The sequence below is a fragment of the Emys orbicularis genome, chromosome 4 (assembly GCF_028017835.1).
Source record: "Emys orbicularis isolate rEmyOrb1 chromosome 4, rEmyOrb1.hap1, whole genome shotgun sequence".
In the NCBI taxonomy this organism is placed as follows: Eukaryota; Metazoa; Chordata; order Testudines; family Emydidae; genus Emys; species Emys orbicularis.
The window spans coordinates 9137558-9160084 of record NC_088686.1 but is presented as its reverse complement, the minus strand read 5'-3'; the positions used below and the strand labels follow the sequence as shown (position 1 = coordinate 9160084).

Genomic DNA, 22527 nt, shown 5'->3' with positions numbered 1-22527 from the left:
ACAGTTACCGTGCAAAAACTTAAATATTACCTTACAGCAGATGATAAAGAAATCGTGAGATTAATGAATGCAGCAATTTACATGTATCTGATAAAGTCTAAAAACTAAATATGCTGTTATAAGTCCAACACCCATCTTAACCATCCTGACAGACAGGTGAAACAGACCCGTTTCCAGCAATGAATTTGTCAGTGCTTGGCTGAGCCTAAGCCTTGGTGAGAGCTACCCGCTGATCTGCCAGCGTCCCAACCTCATTCCCCCTCCCTTAGTAAATCCCTAAAGTCCTAATATAGAGCACAAATCACAGGAAGATGCTAGATGGTTGGGCAACCTCTGTGTTGGATGATACAGCCCCAGTGCCACTCTAAAGAGGGTAAATTTCAAAATGGTCTGATGCTTTAGTAATGAGAGCTGCCACTTGTGCTGTTAATGTCCAACCCCCTGCTCAAAGGGGGACCAATCCCCAGACTGATTTTTGCCCCAGATCCCTAAGTGGTCCCCGCAAGGATTGAACTCATAACCTTGGCTTTAGCAGGCCAGTGCTCAAACCACTGAGCTATCCCTCCTCCTTTCCACAACTTCTGTGTCGTTTGCATTTGGGTGGGGTTATTTGACAGCTGTAGCAATGCCAGGGTCCAGCTGTGGAGTATTCTTGTGGTTTTTGGTGCTTGGAGGTCCACAGATGCAGTGTTGTTAATTCAAAGTGCTCAAAAGTCACGAGTCAGGCCCTCAAAAAAAGCGGTGGGATCAGCTGCAAAGACAGGAGAAATGTAAACACAATGACTCGGGGTCGAGTTCATTTGCAATCTATACAGGGCCTTTAGGGGTTATGTTTCCATAGCTTTCTCCCCACCCAAGAAGGCTACAAACCAGCCTTATTCAAAGTAATAGCAGCTCAGCCTCTCACTTAATCCCTGGACTCCAGGAACGGGGGCCTGCAAATAAACACCAAACATTATGACAGGGTCCCTGGGTCTTGGGGGGGGAGGGGGGTTGGTGGGACGATTCCATGGTGGGAGGAGCCTCAGGTGGTTGGAGGGGGACCTGAAGGTTTGTATGGAGGTGGGGGGAGCTCTAGGTGTGTGTGGGGGAGGTTCCTGTAGGGGGAGGAAAGCCCCATCTGGCGGGCCGGGGGGGTGTCAGTCTCCAAGTCTCTGTGGGGAGGGGGAAGCTCCAGTTTTGTGCCTGGGGAGGCCCCAGGGGAAGGGAAGCCCCATGTGGGTGGGGAGGACCCTAAGTCTCTGTAGGAACGGGGGGTGCCCACGTGGGGAGAGCCCGTAGGGAGAAGGACCCCGAGTCTCTGTAGGGATTGGGGAGCCCCAGGTGTGTGTGTGTGGGGGGGATTTCCCTAGGGGGAGGGGAGCCCCAGCTAGGGGGGGCGAGTCTCTGTAGGAAGGGGGGTGCCCACGTGTGGAGAGCCCGTAGGAGGGAGGGGACCCGAGTCTCTGTAGGGATTGGGGAGCCCCAGGTGTGGGGGGGGGGGCGGGATTTCCCTAGGGGGAGGGGAGCCCCAGCTGGGGGGGGGGCGAGTCTCTGTAGGAAGGGGGGTGCCCACGTGGGGAGAGCCCGTAGGAGGGAGGGGCCCCGAGTCTCTGTAGGGATTGGGGAGCCCCAGGTGTGGGGGGGGGGCGGGATTTCCCTAGGGGGAGGGGAGCCCCAGCTGGGGGGGGGCGAGTCTCTGTAGGAAGGGGGGTGCCCACGTGGGGAGAGCCCGTAGGAGGGAGGGGCCCCGAGTCTCTGTAGGGATTGGGGAGCCCCAGGTGTGGGGGGGGGCGGGATTTCCCTAGGGGGAGGGGAGCCCCAGCCGGGGGGGGGCGAGTCTCTGTAGGAAGGGGGGTGCCCACGTGGGGAGAGCCCGTACGGGGCGGGGCCTGACAGACTCTGTAGGGATTGGGGAGCCCCAGCCGGGGGTTGGTCTCGCCCCGCCCACTCAGGCTCCGGGCCGCCCGGCGCTTTGCCCGGCGTTCTGGCGGGGGGTGGGGCCGGGCCCCGGGGATTGGCTGTGCGTCCGCCGGCGGGTTGGCCCCGCCCCTGCCACGTCCGTGCGGAGAGCGGCGCGGCGCGGAGAGAGCCGGAGCCCGGAGCCCATCGCTGCGTGAGCGCCACGGGGGGCACGTTGGGTTGCGGGGGCACGTTCGGGTGGGGGGCACGTTCTGTGGGGGGCTGGGTTGGGGGTACGTTCAGTGCGAGGTGCAGGAGGGGAGGTCTGGGGAGATACAGCTAGTTTAAGGGGGGTGCTGGCTGGGGGACACATGGGGGGAGAAGAGGGGCTGGACTGGGGGTACCGGGGGGGGCTGGATTAGGGGATATCCAGGGGTGGGGGCTGGACTGGGGGAGCCCATGGTGGGGAAGGGGGTTGGGGCTCGGGGGCTGGGGTGAGACTGTGTGTGGGGCAGGCAGATTGGGGGACACGGGGGGGGGGCACAAGTGGATGAGAGTTAGGGGAAAGAAGTCTCTTTCCTCCTAGCCCAAGGCTGACCCTGGGTGTACTTCATTGTAACTTTTCCATGCAGGCTAAGCTAGTGTTCACCTGTGGCTTGGATCCCTGGACAGCTCTCCTTAGGGGAGGTCTGCCTGGTCTCCTCTAAAGAGATGGTCACTCCCCTCCTGGCTTTGTTTAATTAACTGTGGCAACTAATGGCTCTGTTTGTGAGAATACAAATTTTAAGGACGGTAGAATCTCAGAGTATGAACACCTCAGGAATGGAGGTTGTTCATATCTCTGAAATGTTCAAAACTCTGAACAAAACGTTCTGGTTGTTCTTTCTAAAGTTTACAACTGAACATTGACTTAATATAGCTTTGAAACTGTACTTTGCAGAAGAAAATTGCTGCTTTCCCTTGATTTTTGTAGTAGTTTATGTTTAACATAGCACTGTACTATAGTTACTTTTTTTTTTTTCCATCTCTGCTGTTGCCTGATTGTGTACTTCCGGTTCCAAATGAAGTGTGTGGTTAATAGGTCAGTTTGTAACCCTGGTGTTCATAACTCTGAGATTCTACTGTAGTTCTATTGCCATCTGCCCTGGTGTTTCCTGGAGACCAGCACAGCAGGATGATGTCAGAAGGGAGTGGAAGGAGGCAGGTGTCTGTGGTTCAAACTCTTCCTGATGGTGGAGGCTCCTAGCTCCCTTGACTTCCTTGGAGATTGCTCACATGTACCCAAGTGCAGAACGTGGTCTTAGAAGAGGGAGTTCCCAATAATTAGTTTGCAGTACACTGAAATAGTTTTTGACTGCCCCTTTCCTGCCAGGCCCCCTGATCTCTGGCAAAGAAGGACAGGACTTTTTCAAAGCATATTCATGTCTGTTTAAACTGCCATGTGTGCTGATATTGAACAGGTCTTCTGCACTCCTTCCCAGTCTGAGCTGGGATTGGTCCAAGTTCCTATTGGTTTCTAGAGGAAACCCAGGGACCAGCCAGACTTGGGTATTGTAGCTGTGAATTATATAAGTTAATTACTTTATCAAACTAATACTAAATGAAAAGATTTTAATTTTCCTGGTGTTCTCTTCTCGAATATTTCTTTTCAGTGTGTCTTCTGAGCATTCTCTAACACAATACTGAAATTACTTCCAATTTTGTTCTGCATAGAATATTGTTTGAGTAGAACTCTATTATCGTATGGTCAGCCATGAGTTCTGGGTAAGCACAGGATGATCCAGCAACTAAAACTAGGCATGCTCAGGTTTATTTAGTTCAGCATAACATTAGCTATCATGTGAGGTACCAGAGCTACAGTGGCTTAGTTCTTGTCAGCCTTAGAGTAATTCAAACACTTGTTATAGCTTGAAAGTCCTCTGCATACATTGGCATGGTCTAGTCACTAAAGCCCAGGACTGGGCATCAAAAGACCTGCCTTCCCATTCCTCGCTTTCCTGAGACCTTGGGAATGTCACTTAAACTCTTGGTGCCTCAGTTTCACCACCTTTAAAATTAAAATAATACTTAGCTACCTCAAAAAAGTAGTAGGCTTGATTGTATAGCACAGTGAGATCCTTCGGTAGAATTCAAGTTGTTGTATGGTACTTCTTATTTTTTTAAAGGTAGGTGGGGAGTTTCTATTAGCGTTTACCCAGAAGAGCTATACACTGCAGATGTTTACATTTAAGTATATCATTGTTTGTGAAAAGGGCATATATGTAAAGGTCATCATATACCAGCAGGTGAAGGAAAAATATTTAGTGCTTCCTGTTGTACTTACAGTGCTGCCTTCTGATCTGAAACTTCTGTGCTCTGGATTCCATTAAAATGCCTCATACGTAACACATTCTGCATTTTTCCCTAGACAGTATTACAGAGATGTTGCACTGTCTTATAATTCATGCAAAGGGCATTTTTTGAAATATAAGGATCCTAATAAAATAGGTTTTAGAACTTAGTTTACTTTGGCATGTCCAGTGGTATATATGAACACTGTACCTTGCATTGAAGAATGGTGGCTTTTTGGTTCAACTGAAGATATATAAAGAGGGCTCTTTTTAAAAAAAGAGAAAATCTAGCCTCAGAAGTAGTCTTTTGAGTTCTAATTCATTGTATATACACCATCAGATATTCTAGTTACAGAAGCAACATACACACACACAAAAATAATAATTTACCTCTAAATTAGAGAAATCAGCAAAATGTCCCTTGTTTCCCATTTTCTATTCTCCTCCCCTCACCCACCGAATTACAAACATTTCCCTCATATTATCTTTTAATCATTTACCATTGTTACACTGCAACCATGGCAGTATTAGCCAAGTGGTAAAACAGTCAGTGAAAACTTACACCTGGCAGTAAAAACTGCATTTGTTTTTGTAAATTCACAAGGTAGATTGTAAAAACAAGCAAACATTATCACGTGAGAAGTGTTAGGTTTAAAAAAGAATTGCATGATATTTAACAAGGGGGAAAAGTATGCAAATTGTTGTAGAGAGAGAGTGTGTGTGTATGTTCATGTGAAGTGATTCTAACTGAATTGCTAAATATTTATGTGGTGGGACTCGGATTAAACTACTAGTGTGGCCATTAATGGATAGTTTTGAAAAAAAAATTCTAGGAGCAAAAAGTGTGTAATTTTGCTTATCCAAATTGTGGTCTCTCTAGCTTTGAAATACAGTAGCGATGTTTGCATTTCTTCTTTATTAGGAGTGCTAGATTTTTTTGAACTGGGTTTAAATGCTAAGCATACTGTACAAAATCTGCTATAGTTACCTTAATTCCATAAGAAGTTTGATTCATTAGCACAAAAATAAAGTTGCTATTCAAATAGGCTTTACTTAATATGCATTAAGGAACTTCAAAGTATGTACTTTTATTGTTTGTTTTAAACCCAAATCCTGCTAGGTTCTAGTTCAAACAGTACAACTGCTGATAAAGTAAATAGGAGATTAAATTTCATTAACCTTTCATTGCATCATAGAGAAAACATATGTTACTGTGTAAATAGCTGGAATAAGGGTATAAACATAAAATCATGTTACTATGTAGCTACCAGGATTACAGGGTATAAATATTAACTCAATCTCAAATGTTTTTTATAGAATGCATCTATGTTTTGCTTTCAGTACACCTGCTGCAACCATTGCTGCCATGATGCCTGTTGCAGCTGTGATGCCTGATGACACACCAATGTTCGACCCAAATCTCCTTCATGAACTTGACTGGAGCCAGAACACCGCAACATTTTCTCCTGCCATTTCACCTTTAGATCCAGGGGATGGTTTAGTTATGAGACCCCTTTGCACTGCTGATTTAAATAGAGGTGAAGTCCAGTTCTATTTCCTATTGTGTAATGAATATTGAGGATCAGAATTGTACACAGTACAATTGTACACAGTACTAACAACTATTTCCAGTAGGTTGCCCTCACTTCATTATTAATCACTTTGAAATCTCTCTGAGATTTACAATACAATCTCATCTGTCCTATAGCTGAGAACCACCTCTTCTATCTGGTCTAGGTTAGTGTATGGCCCCATTGTGGTAGCTGAGTGCTTAGGCATTTGATACTTGCTGGTTGCTTGGGTGGTCACTTAAAACCGGTTTCCTCATATTTAGAATGCACTTAAAACAAATCTTAAAGCTCAAACCTTTCAAGTAATCCACACGTTCCTGTTCATCACAATCTCTCGTAGAAGTAACATACATTTCTTTTTAAAAACAATATACTGATTCATATTCATTTGAATGTTAGAAAATACAACTAATTCGTTAGCTGTGGAACTTGGGAAAACTTGTTTTGAAAATACAGCTCAACATTCAAATTATTTCTCTGAGGATCCATGAAAATGTAAACCTGATAGGGTATGTCTACACTACAATTAAACACCTGTGACTGGCCTTCATCAGCTGACTTTGGGGTCATGGGGCTCAAGCTATGGGGCTGTTTAATTGCAGCGTAGAGGTTCAGGGTTGGGCTGGACTCCAGGCTCTGAGAACGTGCAAGACTGTAGGGTCGTACCCATAGTTTCTTAGCATTCTGTCTTTGCTTTGATTCACATGTCTCTTGTCTGCTTTCAAAACAGTTCACTGTTACAGCATTAGACAATCATTTAACATTGCTTATGGCATGAGTTCAAAATTAATGTTGCATTCACTTTCAAGATGTAGAATTCTGTCAGTATACATATGGAGTATGTGGAGTTCTTTACATCTAACTAAACTAGATGGTATGCATCCGACGAAGTGGGTATTCACCCACGAAAGCTCATGCTCCAATACGTCTGTTAATCTATAAGGTGCCACAGGACTCTTTGCTGCTTAAACTAGATGGTAGGTGGCATATAGAGAAGTCTAGTCCCTTCACATCATGAATCTCAACGCTGTATTTAAAAACTTCACTTTACTTGGAACACATAAATGTTGCTTTTGTGTGGTATTGTTACATATCTTGAGGGGATACAGGGGGGCGTTTTAGGAATAGTTTCAGTAATCGTTCAGGGGTCACGTTGTCTCCTTTGCCTGGGTACAACATATGGCATAACGTGCTATTTTTGCTTGCATGATTGTGTGCACAGACTTACAGATTTGAATTTGTACCTGAAATGCTGAAGCCATATTCTTTGGGCTTCTAGTTAATTGCTTATCTTTATCTGGCATTAACCCTTCTTTTTTTTTTTTGGTTATACTTTTCTGCAACAGGCTTTTTTAAGGTTCTGGGTCAGCTGACAGCAGCTGGAGTTGTCAGCCCTGAGCAGTTTATCAGTGAGTACGTTATTCATTATTTTGGCATTTGAAAAGGGGAAGGGTGGGAACAGGAAGTTATTGATGTTGACAGTAAATCTGATCATGAATGAACCTCTTGACTTCTGTAGCTGGATGATGCCACAGGAGAGTTTGCTAGCCCAGGCCTCTCCAGGCAGATTTCAGCGTTTTGAGATGGTTTAGGATCTCATGGTCATTGTGACATTCATTTGCCTGTCCCAGGTGACTTCAGAGTTCATGCGCATAAATGGGACAAACTGTAGTTCTTTGTGTTCAGATTGAGTTTTAGAGATGTGAGCACTGAAGGTGAATGGATGAAGATAACGTGTCTTGTCATGGTCTGTCCATCACCACTTGCAGTTTGAAGTTGGGGCTTCTCTTTACTCCTGTTGAGGCAGTGAGCTGGTTTCACAGATTCCAAGGCCAGAAGGGACCATTGTGATAACCTCATCTGACCTCCTGTATAACTAGGGTCCTACCAAATTCGCGGTCCATTGTGGTCAATTTTACGGTCGGAGGAGTTTAAAAATGGTCAATTTCATGGTTTCAGATATTTACATCTGAAATTTCACAGTGTTCTCACCATTAGGGTCCCAACCCAAAAGAGGGTTGTAAGGGGGTCGGTCGCAGTATTGCCACCCTTACTCCTGCTCTGCTGCTGATGGAGGTGCTGCCTTCAGAGCTGGGCAGCTGGAAGTGCAAACATGAGGGTCTCATGGTGTGTGGGGGGGTGTCATCGCTTTTTGGGAGGGGCAGGGCCGGCCTTACAGTGAGTGACCACCCAGGACCCCGTGGTCAGGGGGGCACTGTGGTTTTTTCCCCGCACAAACACAGCCAGCCCAAGGCCCCTTTGACCTCCAAACGCTGGGCCTGGAGCTGGGGAGGGGCAGGGATTGAGGGCAAGGGTGCCAAAAACTTTGTAGAATTGGGGGGGGCGGCACTGGATCCGGGGGGGTGTGGGGCCACACACCCCCACTTTTCAACATGGGCATAGTTTGAGGGGCTAGGAGGCGGTGTTCCTCTGGGAACCTCCCCCCGGGCTGCAAGAAGCGCTGCAGCTGCTCCCTGTGCAATGAGCCAGCCATTGGATCATGTTCTACTTTTCTCCGCTAGACTGATGAGTCCATTAGTAAATATTTATTTCCCACATACTGTATATACGTATAGACTAATCATGTCACCTCTTAACCTTCTCGTTGTTAAGCTAATTAGGTCGAGCTCTTTGAGTCTATCGCCATACGGCAGGTTTTCTCATCCATTAATTATTCTCGTGGCTCTTCTCTGAACCCTCTCCAATTTATCAACATCCTGTGTGTGTGTGTGTGTGTGTGTGTGTGTGTGTGTGTGTGTGTGTGTGTGTGTGTGTGTGTGTGTGTGTCCTCCGTGCTGTGAGGCTTACCATTCTCGTCGAGGTGGGTTTTTTTGCAATGCTGCAACTGAGGAGTTTCTGCGCACAAAGTGGCTTGCCAGTGTGTACACCACGGCAATTACACCGGAGAAAGCGGCTTTACTGCGCAGAAACTTGCCAGTGTATACAAGGCCTGAGTTAGGATCCGTTTTCCATAAACCTATGTTGATTTGCATTAATTACGTTACCCTCCTTTAATTCTTCATTGAGTCCCATACGAGCTTTGTATTATCTTGCCTGGGATCAATGTCAGGCTGACAGCCCTATAATTTCCCAGGTCATCCCATTACTCTTTTTTCATTGGTCTGCCTACAGAAACTAATAGGGCTTCAAGCTAGAGTCTGTCACTCTAAGGAAGAGTGAGCTACTTTGATCTTCGTGGGTCTGTGATGCTAGCAGCCAGGGAACGGTCTTCTCCCTGCATCTCAGAACACAGGAATTTGTTTTGTCTACTCTTTTTTGGCCATTTCCATCCTGATTTGAAACAGATCCTATTTGACCGTGGGGTTTTGTCCGTTTCTAATTTCTTGATCGCCTCTTGGGTTGTGGAGTTGAATTCTTCAGTGCTATGAATTAGAATTTATCCTTCAGAATCAGTTTATGTGGCTGTCAGGCACATATTTTATTAATGGATTAGAACTGTCTTACTATTCTCCTGTTCCCACAGAAACCTTCGAACACATGAAGAGATCCGGTGATTACTATGTGACCGTTGTGGAAGATACAAATCTGGGACAGATTGTTGCTACAGCAACGCTAGTTATAGAACATAAATTTACTCATTCATGTGCAAAGGTATGTTTGTGCGTTCCAGACTGTAATTATAAAGAAAAAAATTACATTAAACTAATTGTTTTTCAAAAATAGTTAATACAGTTTACTGTCAAACTGAGTAAGATGAGTGTACTCTGCTCATGTCAGTTACAAAGACATTTTAAGATCTGTTTTCCTTGCTTCCTTGATCAAAACATGATGCAATGGTAGAGATTCACTTGTTAATTTAACTGAAAAATGACTTAAAGGTGCTATAGTAAACTGAACACAGACACATCTGTTTCCTCAGCGAGGAAGGGTAGAAGATGTTGTAGTAAGTGACGAATGCAGAGGAAAGCAGCTTGGCAAACTGTAAGTATTTCTTCAGTCTTTACCTTGTAACACCGTACAGGTCAGGAGCCCCGGAAATCACATCCAGTTTCTAGCATCTGTTAACACACATGCTGTAGTTGCTCAGATGAACACATACTGATCAATAACTAGACTCAAGCGGTAACAAATCACTCCTCCGCATGTGCGTGCGGACATGGGCACACCCCTCACGTCACACTGTGCTCGGGGGCACGTTTAACAAATTCTCACTAACTAATGAATTGCAAGTACCACCTAACAGCTATCAAATGAACACCCTTTAATAGATGCCTCTACATTTTTTTCCCCAAGTAAAAGCTGAAGTAATATTTCATGTAGAAAACCGAACTGCCTCTGTCATTGCAGTTTAAGCTTCTACTGCAGAGAGGTCTCATCAAATAGTAATAATGAAATGTTTGCATTCACGCTGAAGAATTGAACTTTAATTGATCCAATGTTCAAATGCTATTTTATATAACCACTGGTGTTCTCTGTCTCTTTCAGATTAATGTCTACGCTTACGTTGCTAAGTAAGAGACTGAACTGTTATAAAATTACTCTCGAGTGTCTGCCCAAAAATGTGGCTTTCTATAAAAAGTTTGGATATTCAGTATCTGAAGAAAACTACATGTGTCAAAAGTTCTTTAATTAAGAACTTCCAGCTTATCTTTTGTAAAGACTATTAGTGGAGGACCTTGTGGAGAAACTCATTCTCTTCATGGAAAATGTAAATAGTTTGTCGCTGCAAATGTAATGAGCCCTGTAGATCCCGGACAACAGATGTGTAAAAATTGCAGTTTGAATGACATTTTCAAAGGTCTCTGGGGGTGATGAGCTGTTGGTACTAATTTTACTACTGTTCAGCCTAAGTGAAGCTTTTTTTTGTTCTTAGCTGGGTTATAAAGGGGATGGTTTTTAACCAAAGGTATATATTTTTAATCTCAAAATTTTTCTTGCCTTGTATTTTTCTAAAGTTTTGTGCTTCTTGGTAGCCAAAGTGCAGGTAGTGTGGGGGTTGAGCTTCTCTCTGTACTTCATTGAAGGCAAATGTAAACTGGGTGGGGAACGCACCCTATTACATAGCAACAGTAAGGCAGAAAAGGAACTTGTTTTATTTCTAACGTTAAAACGTAGACTTCAATGCTACTGCGAGTACCCACCTAACGGCTATCAAATGAACACCCTTTAATAGATGCCTCTACATTCTCCATGGGAAATTAGCTAATGTGTTTTAATTCATGTGAATAATTTTACACGGCGGCATTTCATTCATGCTTCCTTCATGCTGCTGCAACAAACTCAAAATGAAAATTTCATAGGCATTAGCTTCCAAAAATTAGATTGAACAGATTATGTTGGAAGATATAATGTGGTGATAGTAGACATTTATTGGCCATACTTCAGTTGATATTTTAAAATATACCTGAATACTGACTACATATTCCGGTCCTGCACTTTAGTTGCTATATTGGAAAGATTCAAAGCAGTCACTTATAAACTTGTGGCTTGTGCACAGAGCAAGGAAATTGTAAAGTTGTCTAAAGTGCAAAATATTTATCTCATCTCGAGTAAGGCTTTCCGTATTTCTGTTCTATTTAGATTAATGTCATTTGAGAACAGGAGTTAACACCTCCTGTATCAGTGATGTGCTCAAAGTCAGTGAACACATTTGACTTATTACTTGCCATACTTGATTCCGCTGGGCCAGATGTACGTTCTTCTCTGATGGTAACTGCTTACACAATATTGAATTGCTGATTAGCAAAGAAATCCCAAATCCTGGTACCAAAGGCTTGATGCTGCTTTGGATTGTCCCGTCTGCTCTTAACATTGGGTAAATGATTTTAGCACTTCTTGCCATTGATGGCAATCAAACCCTTGTTTCAATGGTAACATATGGTAGGAGAATGACAAAAACTAGAGTTATGAATAGGGTATTGTGCGTAATGAAGGTTACTACAGAACAATCTCTTCTTGTTTTTGAACAATTAGGCCTTAGAAACTGTTCTCTTTTCAGCTGAGGACTACTTTAAGTTGTGGTGAGGGCTCTGTTTGATGTAATTGATAGTACTCTAATATATTGTTTTCTTGGTGATGTCTAGGTTTTATTTATTTTTTTAAAAAGCGTTGTTTAATCTAAAATAAACAGAGACTGCCATATTTTCCTTGTCCTTAATGGGTTCCGCATTGAGGTTTATACCAGCTGTGTGTGTACTTCCTTAAAATCGTCTAGATACAACCTGATTGCTTTTGCCTTCCCTAGTCTGGAGATCACCTTTTAAAAAATATCTGTTAAAGATCATCGTCTCTTTTCTCCCCGTGATTTAAATAAGGATATTGGATGCAGAGTAAACTTTCTTCAGAACTACCGTTCCTGAGCTTTGTAAGGAGAGACGACAAAATAAATAAGCCCGGTAACACTACTAGTAGCTAATTGGAGACTATCCATCACTTGAACTTCACCAGTCCTGGAGCTGGAGAACTTCTGTTTGTTCCCCCTGGGGGTCCTAAACCTGAGCTCAACAGTCCAACCCTTTGCCAAGTGAGACAGACGCACACCTAACTGTTGGGATACTGTACAGTATGTAAATGTATTTTAGCTACCAGCCAAGTTTAAAATGAACGTTATTGCTGAGAAAGCTAGCAGTAGTGCAAAAACACACTTATCCCCCCCAGCCTCTCTCTTCCTTGCTTTAACCTTATGAAGTTTGGAAAGTGCTCGAGGACATTTAAATAAGGAAGTGAGATTATAACTAGCTGCACCTGTCACAGATTGAAGTGTCACGAGAGGAGGTTTTGGAATGAATTGATAAACTGAACATTAACAAGTCACCGGGACCAGATGGCATTCACCCAAGAGTTCTGAAAGAACTCAAATGTGAAGTTGCGGAACTGTTAACTAAGGTTTGTAACCTGTCCTTTAAATCGGCTTCTGTACCCAATGACTGGAAGTTAGCTAATGTAACGCCAATATTTAAAAAGGGCTCTAGAGGTGATCCCGGCAATTACAGACCGGTAAGTCTAACGTCTGTACCGGGCAAATTAGTCGAAACAATAGTTAAGAATAAAATTGTCCGACACATAGAAAAACATAAACTGTTGAGCAATAGTCAATGTGGTTTCTGTAAAGGGAAATCGTGTCTTACTAATCTATTAGAATTCTTTGAAGGGGTCAACAAACATGTGGACAAGGGGGATCCAGTGGACATAGTGTACTTAGATTTCCAGAAAGCCTTTGACAAGGTCCCTCACCAAAGGCTCTTACGTAAATTAAGCTGTCATGGGATAAAAGGGAAGGTCCTTTCATGGATTGAGAACTGGTTAAAAGACAGGGAACAAAGGGTAGGAATTAATGGTAAATTCTCAGAATGGAGAGGGGTAACTAGTGGTGTTCCCCAAGGGTCAGTCCTCGGACCAATCCTATTCAACTTATTCATAAATGATCTGGAGAAAGGGGTAAACAGTGAGGTGGCAAAGTTTGCAGATGATACTAAACTGCTCAAGATAGTTAAGACCAAAGCAGACTGTGAAGAACTTCAAAAAGATCTCACAAAACTAAGTGATTGGGCTACAAAATGGCAAATGAAATTTAATATGGATAAATGTAAAGTAATGCACATTGGAAAAAATAACCCCAACTATACATACAATATGATGGGGGCTAATTTAGCTACAACAAGTCAGGAAAAAGATCTTGGAGTCATTGTGGATAGTTCTCTGAAGATGTCCACGCAGGGTGCAGAGGCAGTCAAAAAAGCAAACAGGATGTTAGGAATCATTAAAAAGGGGATAGAGAATAAGACTGAGAATATATTATTGCCCTTATATAAATCGATGGTACGCCCACATCTCGAATACTGCGTACAGATGTGGTCTCATCTCAAAAAAGATATACTGGCACTAGAAAAGGGCAACTAACATGATTAGGGGTTTGGAACAGGTCCCATATGAGGAGAGATTAAAGAGGCTAGGACTCTTCAGCTTGGAAAAGAGGAGACTAAGGGGGGATATGATAGAAGTATATAAAATCATGAGTGATGTGGAGAAAGTGGATAAGGAAACGTTATTTACTTATTCCCATAATACAAGAACTAGGGGTCACCAAATGAAATTAATAGGCAGCAGGTTTAAAACAAATACAAGGAAATTCTTCTTCACACAGCACACAGTCAACTTGTGGAACTCCTTACCTGAGGAGGTTGTGAAGGCTAGGACTATAACAGTGTTTAAAAGAGAACTGGATAAATTCATGGTGGTTAAGTCCATTAATGGCTATTAGCCAGGATGGGTAAGGAATGGTGTCCCTAGCCTCTGTTTGTCAGAGGATGGAGATGGATGGCAGGAGAGAGATCACTTGATCATTGCCTGTTAGGGTCTACTCCCTCTGGGGCACCTGGCATTGGCCACTGTCAGTAGACAGGATACCTTTGGTCTGACCCGGTACAGCCGTTCTTATGTTCTTATGCACCTGATTTTCAAGCCTTTGGGATTAAGACTCCAGCTTCCTATCAGAAGTGACAGCTGGTTTATGCTATACCAGGTTAACGTGGATTTTTCTGTTCTTCACAACTTTAATCAGATGTTGAACTTCATCTAGTTTTAAGTACATTACAGTACGCAGTGGTCTTCCCGTAGGTCATCACCTCATCTAGAGATTTGCCTAGTTTTATAACAGGCTACATAAAAAGCACTAGTGAAATCAGTACAAACTAAAATTTCATACAGACAATGACTTTATACTGCTCTATATACTGAAATGTAAGTACAATATTTCTATTCCAACTGATCTATTTTATAATTATATGGTAAAAATGAGTCAGCTATTGTTCAGTACTAGTGTGCTGTGACACTTTTGTCTGATTTTATAAGCAAGTTGTATTTAAGTGAAGTGTACATGAAACAAATCAGACTCCTAAAGAGGTACAGTCATCTGGAAAGGTTGAGAGCTACTGATCTACGGGACCTAGTCCATTCAGGCCCTTATTAGAGTGAGATGGTTTTTGCCCTCATTACTTCCCCTTTAAAAATAACTGGTAAGAAGTTCATAAGACAACTCGTACAAGAGTATGTAGGGAGCACTGCAGTTATAGGCCTAGCTTATATTGATTTAAGACAGTTAAAGGCTTTGGTCTATTACATGTTTGTTTGATAACGCATTTACTGGGAGAAATCCAGCTCATGCTTATTGCTCTGACGGTGGTACAAGCTTTCCAAAGTACTGTTCACTCTGTATCAGAGGCTACTTTCTGTCCCCTGGCGGACTGATGGTAGCAAAAGCAGCGGTTGTTGAAGTTACCTCTTCCTACTAAGCAGGGTGGCTACTGCACCTTTAGCTGTGCCACTCCTCTGTGACTTGATAAATTAGTATGAGGGTTAGACACAGTTAAAACTTACGGCGTTAACTTAGGCTATGTCTACACTACCGTGGTAAGTCGACCTACGCAACTCCAGCTATGTGAATCATGTAACTGGAGTCGACGTACCTTAGGTCGAGTTACTGCGGGGTCTACACCGCAGGGGGTTGATGGGAGAAAGTCTCCCGTTGACTTACCTTACTCTTCTCGTCGGGGGTAGAGTACAGGGGTCAACTGGAGCGTGATCTGCTGTCCATTTGGTGGGTCTTCACTAGACCCCCTAAATTGACCGGCTGTAGTTTAGATGTAGCCTTAGTGTGTGGAATGTCTACGCTGGGAAATACTTTACCTTCTGCGTGTAGGGAAGCATACCTTTTAGAGTTTGAAGGTGTGGCCAAATTGGCTCACAGTCCAGCTGACTGAAGAACCACCAGTAGTCAATCATACTGCTGAACTTGGATGACTGAAAAGTTTTAGGGCGTGTGGAGCTGCAGGGCTCCATGTTTAACACTAGCTGAACTGCTAGAAAAAACAGGACTCTTTTTTTTAATCAAAATTGATAACCTGTACATTGACTTTACCACTTCTTCCACAAAACGGGGGCTGGCTGAAATTTGAGAATATATAAAACTTTCACACAACACTAAGTTAGGAAGAGCAGAGAAATGCAAAAGATTTGCAGTCTTAAATGCTTTATCCATATAACCAACCTAGAAAGCAGACACCAAATAAGAGAAAGATACTTAGTGATGTCAAAAAGAACCTGGAGTGACAGTGAACAGCAGAGGCAAATAGGGTATTGGGCTGCATACCCAAAGCCATGGCTGACTTGCAGGCTGTTTTTGGCAACTCTGAGTACCTCTAGAGCAGTGGTTCTCAACGAGGGGGTCTGCTGCCCCCAGGGGGCCCATGAGCCCTTTCAAGGGGGCCATGGAGCTGAAGCTCCGATCCTGGGCACCCCCACCCTCCCCCCACAAAGGGCTGAATACTGGAGCCTTGAGCTTTGGTGTTCCCTGTGGGGCAAAAGCCCAGAGAACATGGGCAGAGTTGGGGACATGAAGGGAATTCCCCCCACACACACCTGCAGTCCCAGCAGCAGCTCCACATCTCCTCTCCCTGCCCCCTGGCCAGGTCAGAGGCACGAAGAGGGGCAGCTGGTGCCATGGAGCAGACAGCGGCAGCAGCAGCGTTCCCTCATCTCTTGCTGGTGCCCTGGGTTGAAGCTGCTCCTCAGCTCCCAGCCCCACCCCCCCCTTGCTCCCGCTGAGGCAGCTGGTAAGAGCCCCCCGATGGGGAGCCCCGGCTCTGTGGCTGTCAGATCCCTCCAGGACCAGGGAACCGCAGGGGAGGCCTCCCAGCACACAGCCCCTAATACCCATCTCCCTATCCCCTCCCTGCAAGTTGAGCTGCCCCCTGCCCTCACACAGCCCCTAGCGACCCCCTCCCTAAGCTGTTTTCAAACTCTTTGAGTTATAATTTTTGGTTGCACACCCCTCCCCAACCCAGACAGGTGGGTGGCTTGCAGAGGTGAGGCAGGGGGTGGAGGTGGCACTCCCTCCCTGGACCCAACTAGGTGGAGGTGGCTTAAGCCCCGCTGTGCCGCACCCCCCCCCAAATCAAACTGTACCTATGCCCCTGCCCCAAGGTACCTACATCCCTGCTCGGCCCTGGAGGTTTTATAGCATGTCGAGACGTGGTTTTTCACACTTTCTGGCGACCCAGTTGAAGAAAATTGTTGATGCCCATGACCCAACGGAGCTGGGGATGAGGGGTTTGGGAGGGGCTCAGGGCTGGGGTGAGGCCAGGAATGAGGGGATCAGGGTGTGGGAGGGGGTCAGGGCTCTGGGCTGGGGGTGCAGGCTCTGGGGTGGGGCCAGGGATAAGGGGTTTGGGCACAGGCTTTCTTCTGACAGCTCCCGGTTAGTGGCACAGCCAGGGTGCAGAGGCAGGCTTCCCACCTGTCCTGGCACCACAGACCGCGCTGCACCCCTGAAGTTGCCAGCAACCGGTCCAGCTCCTAGGTGGAGGCACGCAAGCTGCTGCCTGCAGCTCTCACTGGCAGGCACCGCCTCCCTCCCCCAGCTCCCATTGGCCGTGAACCAGCCAATGGGAGCATGGAGCCAGTGCTCAGGGCAGGGGCAGAGGCCTGCGTTCCCTCCCCTAGGAGCCGGACCTGCTGCTGGCCGCTTCCGGGACGCAGCGTGGTGTCAGAACAGGTAGGGACTAGCCTGCCTTAGCTGGGCAGCGCCACCGACGGGACTTTTAACGGCCCGGTCGGCGGTGCTGCCCAGAGCCGCCGCGATCCAGTGCCTTCCATTCCGCAACCCCCAGTTTGAAAAGCACCACTCTCGAGCATCTACTGAGTACTATCCTAGATCCCTTTTAACAGTAATCTAAACGAGGTTGTGCTCACAAAAACTTGCTCCACAGCCCCTTCCTTTTAATGGCAAGATTAAAAAGGAGTTTACAGTGTAGTAAGCCAGGTAAGGCAGAACAATTTCAAGAGTTTAGACAAATGAGCTGAAATTGAATGCAAAAAATTGGTTTAAACACCCTGTAAGGGAAATCATTATTCCTGACATTGTAGACTGTGAAATGGTCCCAAGTAAGCAATGGAAGCCCCCTATTCTTTGAGTTAATAAAAAACAGACTATACAAACAATCTGGGGAGAGATAGCTCAGTGGTTTGAGCATTGGCCTACTAAACCCAGGGTTGTGAGTTCAATCCTTGAGGGGGGCCACTTAGGGATCTGGGGCAAAATCAGTACTTGGTCCTGCTAGTGAAGGCAGGGGGCTGGACTCAATGACCTTTCAAGGTCCCTTCCAGCTCTAGGAGATAGGCTATCTCCATTAACAAAAAAGGGGATGACCCAGTAGGGGCCTTCTGGCTGTTACCCAAGTACCTAATCCACACAGTTCTCTAATCACCCAGGCCCTGCCTCCTTCTCTTCACTGCTGTTAGCAGTGTTATGGCCTGTTGCCTCCCTGCTACTGGAGCCCCCCCAAAGCAAAAGGCTCTGCTAGCTCTGATACAGGAGCCTTTCACCACAGCAGGGCAGGACTCTGGCAGCAGGGAAAGGCCAAGCCCTTCTCCGCCGCCTCCTCCCCTGCCAGCACCTTTCCCCACTGCAGCGAAAGGCTCCAGCAGGGGGAAGCTGCTGAAACCTTCCTCTGCTGCTTCGCCCCTGCCAGTGACAGCCTGCGTTTCCCTGCAGCATGTAGGCCGCACGCCGTTGCCAGGGGCGTATTGTATCCACGTAGTCACACAGGGACATTTGACTTCTCCAGAGCCTAGAGTCTGAGCAGCAGTCGGTGCCGCTGATAAGGTGAGTGAGCCTGACGGGGTGGTGATCTCTTCACCGTACAATGTAATTGATTAGGTCAGTAATGCATCCAGGTTGTCTTATACTTGGCCTGCTGAAATACGTAGGGGTGAGGAGTAGGGTGTATTCAGCACATTTGGAAAGTAGGAGCAAGTCATTTCATGTTATCAATGCTGGGACAATCCATCACGTTGCCCTAAGATGCAGAGTCACATCCCGGCATTGAAATCGCCCAAAATGATCAGTTCATTACATGGGACCGACCTGCTACCTCCCTCCTTATCCTCATCTGGATGGATCATTGTCAGTGCATGGGCCCCGATGCCAGAAGTAGAACACCTCTTAGCAAGGCTAATGAGGAGCATAAGTCTGGCTTTAACACCCTTTGGCAGTGCCTCGAGTTTGCAAGCAAAGAGCAGAGCATCTGGGTTCATCCTCAGATTTGCCATTCTGGTAAAAAGTGTAACCAGTATCTTCTTTTTCTAGCGGCAACTTGCCAGTAAGTCTTGTCTCACTGAGTGCAGCACTATCCATATTGTACCATGCCAGTATACTACAGTAACTCCTCACTTAAACGTGTCCCACTTAACGTTGTTTTGTTGTTACGTTGCTAATCAATTAGGAAGCATACTCATTTAAAGTTGCGCAATGCTCCACTCTTACGTTGTTTGGCTGCCTGCTTTCTCCACAGCTGGCAGCCTCCCTACAGCCCCCTCCCCCCCAGCGCCTCCCACCCGCCAGCACCTTTCCCCTCCCCCCCCCCCACGGCAATCAGCTGGCTTGCAGCATTCTGGAGGCAGGAGCAAGGACTCAGCCTGCAGGCTCCCCCTCCTCCCCGAACGCCAGCTGATTGCCCCAGGCAGGAGGCGGGGGGAGGACTCAGCCCACAGGCTCCCCCTCGCTCCTGCCTGTGGCAATCAGCTGGCTTGCCATGTTCGGGAGGGAGGGGGAGCCTGCGCGCTGAGTCCTCAGTCCTCCCCCCTCCTTCCTGCCTCCAAAACACCGCAAGCCAGCTGATTTCCACCGGCAGGAGAGGGAGTGGAGGTGCGCTGAGTCCTCACTCCTCCCTCCTGCCCAGGGCAATCAGCTGGCTTGCAGCATTTTGGAAGCAGGGGGGAGGAGCGAGGACTCAGCGAGCAAAGTAAAGGGGGAGGAGGTGGGGGGAGAAGAGGTGGGTCAAGGGTGGGGGCTGGGGGAAGGAGTGGAGTGGGGGGTCTGAAGGTTGAACCCCCCGCCTCTGGTGCTTGCAGAGTAAGGGAAGCTGCCCTGGAACCTAACCCCCCCCCCCCATTTACGTTCATTCTTATGGGGAAATTGGATTCGCTTAACATCGTTTCACTTAAAGTCGCATTTTTCAGGAACATAACTATGTCAAGTGAGGAGTTACTGTACTGAATATAGTGGTCCCATGCTCAGGTCTATCGCCTCTGTCGAGGAGGGTGTGAACAGTCTAAGTTGCAAAATTTATCTGGGTCTTCCTTGTATTTAGACAGCAGAACAACTGGATATCCAATAAGGCCCAGCACTCCAGCAGGTTTGAGTAGAGCAAGCATTTTTTCAGGCATCTTCTTCCATTCCCTTCCCTCTATGCAGAGAGCAGTGCTGTCCCTAGACAAGGCTGCTCTGACACCTAGGCAGAATACGAACAGGACATCTGCTTTAGTCTCCAACAAATGGCCATCAGTCTCAGGCTGTCTGCATGCAGGATTGTGACTAAGGACTTCCAATCCCCATTGCCACAGGATGCTGATTAACAGGTCGCAGTGGGTACTGTGTTGCTGAATCACCTGCATTGTGACTGGACTATATTGAGACAGGTGTGCGCAGCTCCAGGCCCACTTTCATCTCCACAAGCCACGTGCCAGGCTGCTGCAGCACTTGCAATAAACAGGGCGGCAAATGTGGATGTAGGTTTAAGTTTGGGGTTCCTTCTCCTAGCAACTGCCATTGACCCCTTGTGATACTTATGGAAGGACAATTGCATGCCCTTCTAGTTTGTAACTGGCTGCAGCTTATTTGATAGCAGCCTCCATTTGCCACGTCCAGGTCTGTCTATGGACATTGTTGGTATTGTCTAGGGGCAGCAGCAGCATTCTGCTGCTCCACCACACACTGTTGGTACTGCCGTCAGATTGTCCATGACTGCAATATAAGCACAGAAACCTGCCAAATAAGCAGCTACCCCCCCCCCCTTTTCTGGAGGATATTCCACGATCCATGAGCTGAGAACACACTTGGTGGCAGATGACACTGCCCGTAAGTTGCATAGTAACATTATGGGATGAGTAATAAAGCAGATAGAATACTGAGAATATGGCTCCCAGCATTTTTTGTTTAAAAGACGTATTATAAGCATTAGAAGAACTTTGAAAACAGTATTACACTGGATGACAGCTGCTGTTAGTGCTCGTCAGTTTTCTGAGTGACTGATAATGGATATAATGGAAACACTCAGCTTGTAGGCTGAAAACTTCCTCCACCTGATGTTTATGTTCAAGATTTAAAAAAATTAGTTCAGTCATTACCAAAAACAGCCACTCAAATGTATCACCAGAATGGGTAGGAGTAGAAAGTTCAGGTGGCTGGAAAACAGTGACCAAGCGAAGTGCCTTTGAATTCTGTGTTGATTTGACCATGTTAGGAAGATGCAAAAGTCTCACTATGCATGCTCAGCGGTATAGTTGTGATTTAACAGCATTTAATCCATGTTCTAAGCAAAAGAACATTGCACTGTGCAAGCGTAGCTCTCTTAGCAGTACAGGGTACGTGCACACCAAATGAGGCAATGCTCCTATGCAAAAACTCGGACGCCTACCTTGATTATCTAGTGTGTGCAAGAGTCATGGCTCATTCAATGCACATTGACTGGCACAATACAGATTCATAGATTTTAAGGTCAAAAGTGACCATTAGATCATGTAGTTTGACCTGTATAATTTCATCCCATTATTATTAAGCCCAATAACTTGCTTGACTAAAGCAAAAGTTGAAACTTATGTGCACAGAATATATAGTTTACAAGGTTGTAGAAAACCTGCAATGGGACAGGATGGCCATGTCCCTTCTGACCTTAAAATCTATGAGTCTATGTAAAGAAAACTAGGCGGAGGTTGGATTCTTAAATACGCAAGTCAGGAAATGCCAGTATGTTAAATCTTAACTCCACCCTACCTGTGGTTATGAATAAGGACACAGTCTAATTACGTGAACATGCTATTTCTAAGAAATACTCTAGTTATTTTTCTACCACCTTTTATGGTGCTCAGTAAGGAAGGCCGGGCTCTAAAGGAACTATTTTTTCATTCACATCTTTTGTTTCATGGCCTGGTTGACATACAAGCAGATGGCATACATAGAGTTGCAGAAAATTGAGAGGTGTAACTGATGAAATAAGGGGATAGGCGTTAAGATTGTGTGAAAAACCTTGGCAATTCTGGACTTGAATGCTTGAGAAAAATCAAGGTTGCACAGCTAAGTGTTTTTTAAACAGAATTTATTAATTTTAACCTTTTGGAGGTGCATAGATCTTATCTTCAATGGCAGAGACACTTGCTGGTGTCTGAGTGAAACGTCAGTGTTCCTCCATTCAGTCAACCAGGCTACGGTCTTGCAGTACGCTTTCACCGCTACTTGTCCGAAGGTTCCCTTGTTTGATACAATACACGGGAAAGGCATTGGAAATGAGTTGGCAGGCAATGGTTCTATTTTTGATTTTGTTACACCAACTATTGCCTAACAACTAAGTTTGCCAAAACCTTAGTCTGAAACTTACTGATTCCTGCTTGCTAATAGAAAGATTTCAGTCCTAGTATACATCAAGTTGAGATGGTGGTTTCCCTTTGGTTAGTTTAACACATGACCCTTTTATTTAATAATTTACTCTAACCAGATACAGTTATTAGATTAGCTTGCATCATACTAATGGAGGTTTCTAGATCAGTATTTCCTCTTCTCAAAAGACTAACAAGAGCGTAGTCAGTGTATTTGAAGATAAATTGGTACATAATGGGGTTTTATTGTGAAGATAATGAGTCAATGCTGTTCAGATAATTGGGGAGATTTCAACTGCTAACAGCAGAAGGTATATGGACATTTGTAAAAACGGGATCTATTTCTACTTTTTGTA

At 45.5% G+C, this 22527-nt stretch overlaps 1 protein-coding gene across 2 annotated transcripts; it reads left to right on the top strand.

The window, feature by feature from the left end:
• Positions 1 to 2047: 2047 nt before the first annotated feature.
• Positions 2048 to 11874, top strand: GNPNAT1 (glucosamine-phosphate N-acetyltransferase 1). Of its 2 annotated transcripts, XM_065403673.1 has the most exons (6): positions 2048 to 2095; positions 5553 to 5749; positions 7129 to 7191; positions 9267 to 9394; positions 9663 to 9724; positions 10229 to 11874. In XM_065403673.1, the coding sequence occupies exons 2-6, from the start codon at positions 5578 to 5580 to the stop codon at positions 10374 to 10376; spliced, it is 573 nt and encodes a 190-aa protein (XP_065259745.1). In that variant the 5' UTR covers positions 2048 to 2095; positions 5553 to 5577; the 3' UTR covers positions 10377 to 11874. The 2 variants fall into 2 exon arrangements, with proteins under 2 accessions (XP_065259745.1, XP_065259744.1); XM_065403672.1 differs by lacking the exon at positions 2048 to 2095 and having other exon boundaries at positions 5530 to 5749.
• Positions 11875 to 22527: the final 10653 nt, after the last annotated feature.

Bases quoted from the DNA above. Each gene is read 5' to 3' on its own strand.
- GNPNAT1 (XM_065403672.1), top strand. From the start codon at position 5,530: ATGCATCTATGTTTTGCTTTCAGTACACCTGCTGCAACCATTGCTGCC. The intron at 5,750-7,128 runs GTGAAGTCCAGT...TTTCTGCAACAG, and splicing joins CACTGCTGATTTAAATAGAG to GCTTTTTTAAGGTTCTGGGT. The intron at 9,395-9,662 runs GTATGTTTGTGC...CTGTTTCCTCAG, and splicing joins TTACTCATTCATGTGCAAAG to CGAGGAAGGGTAGAAGATGT.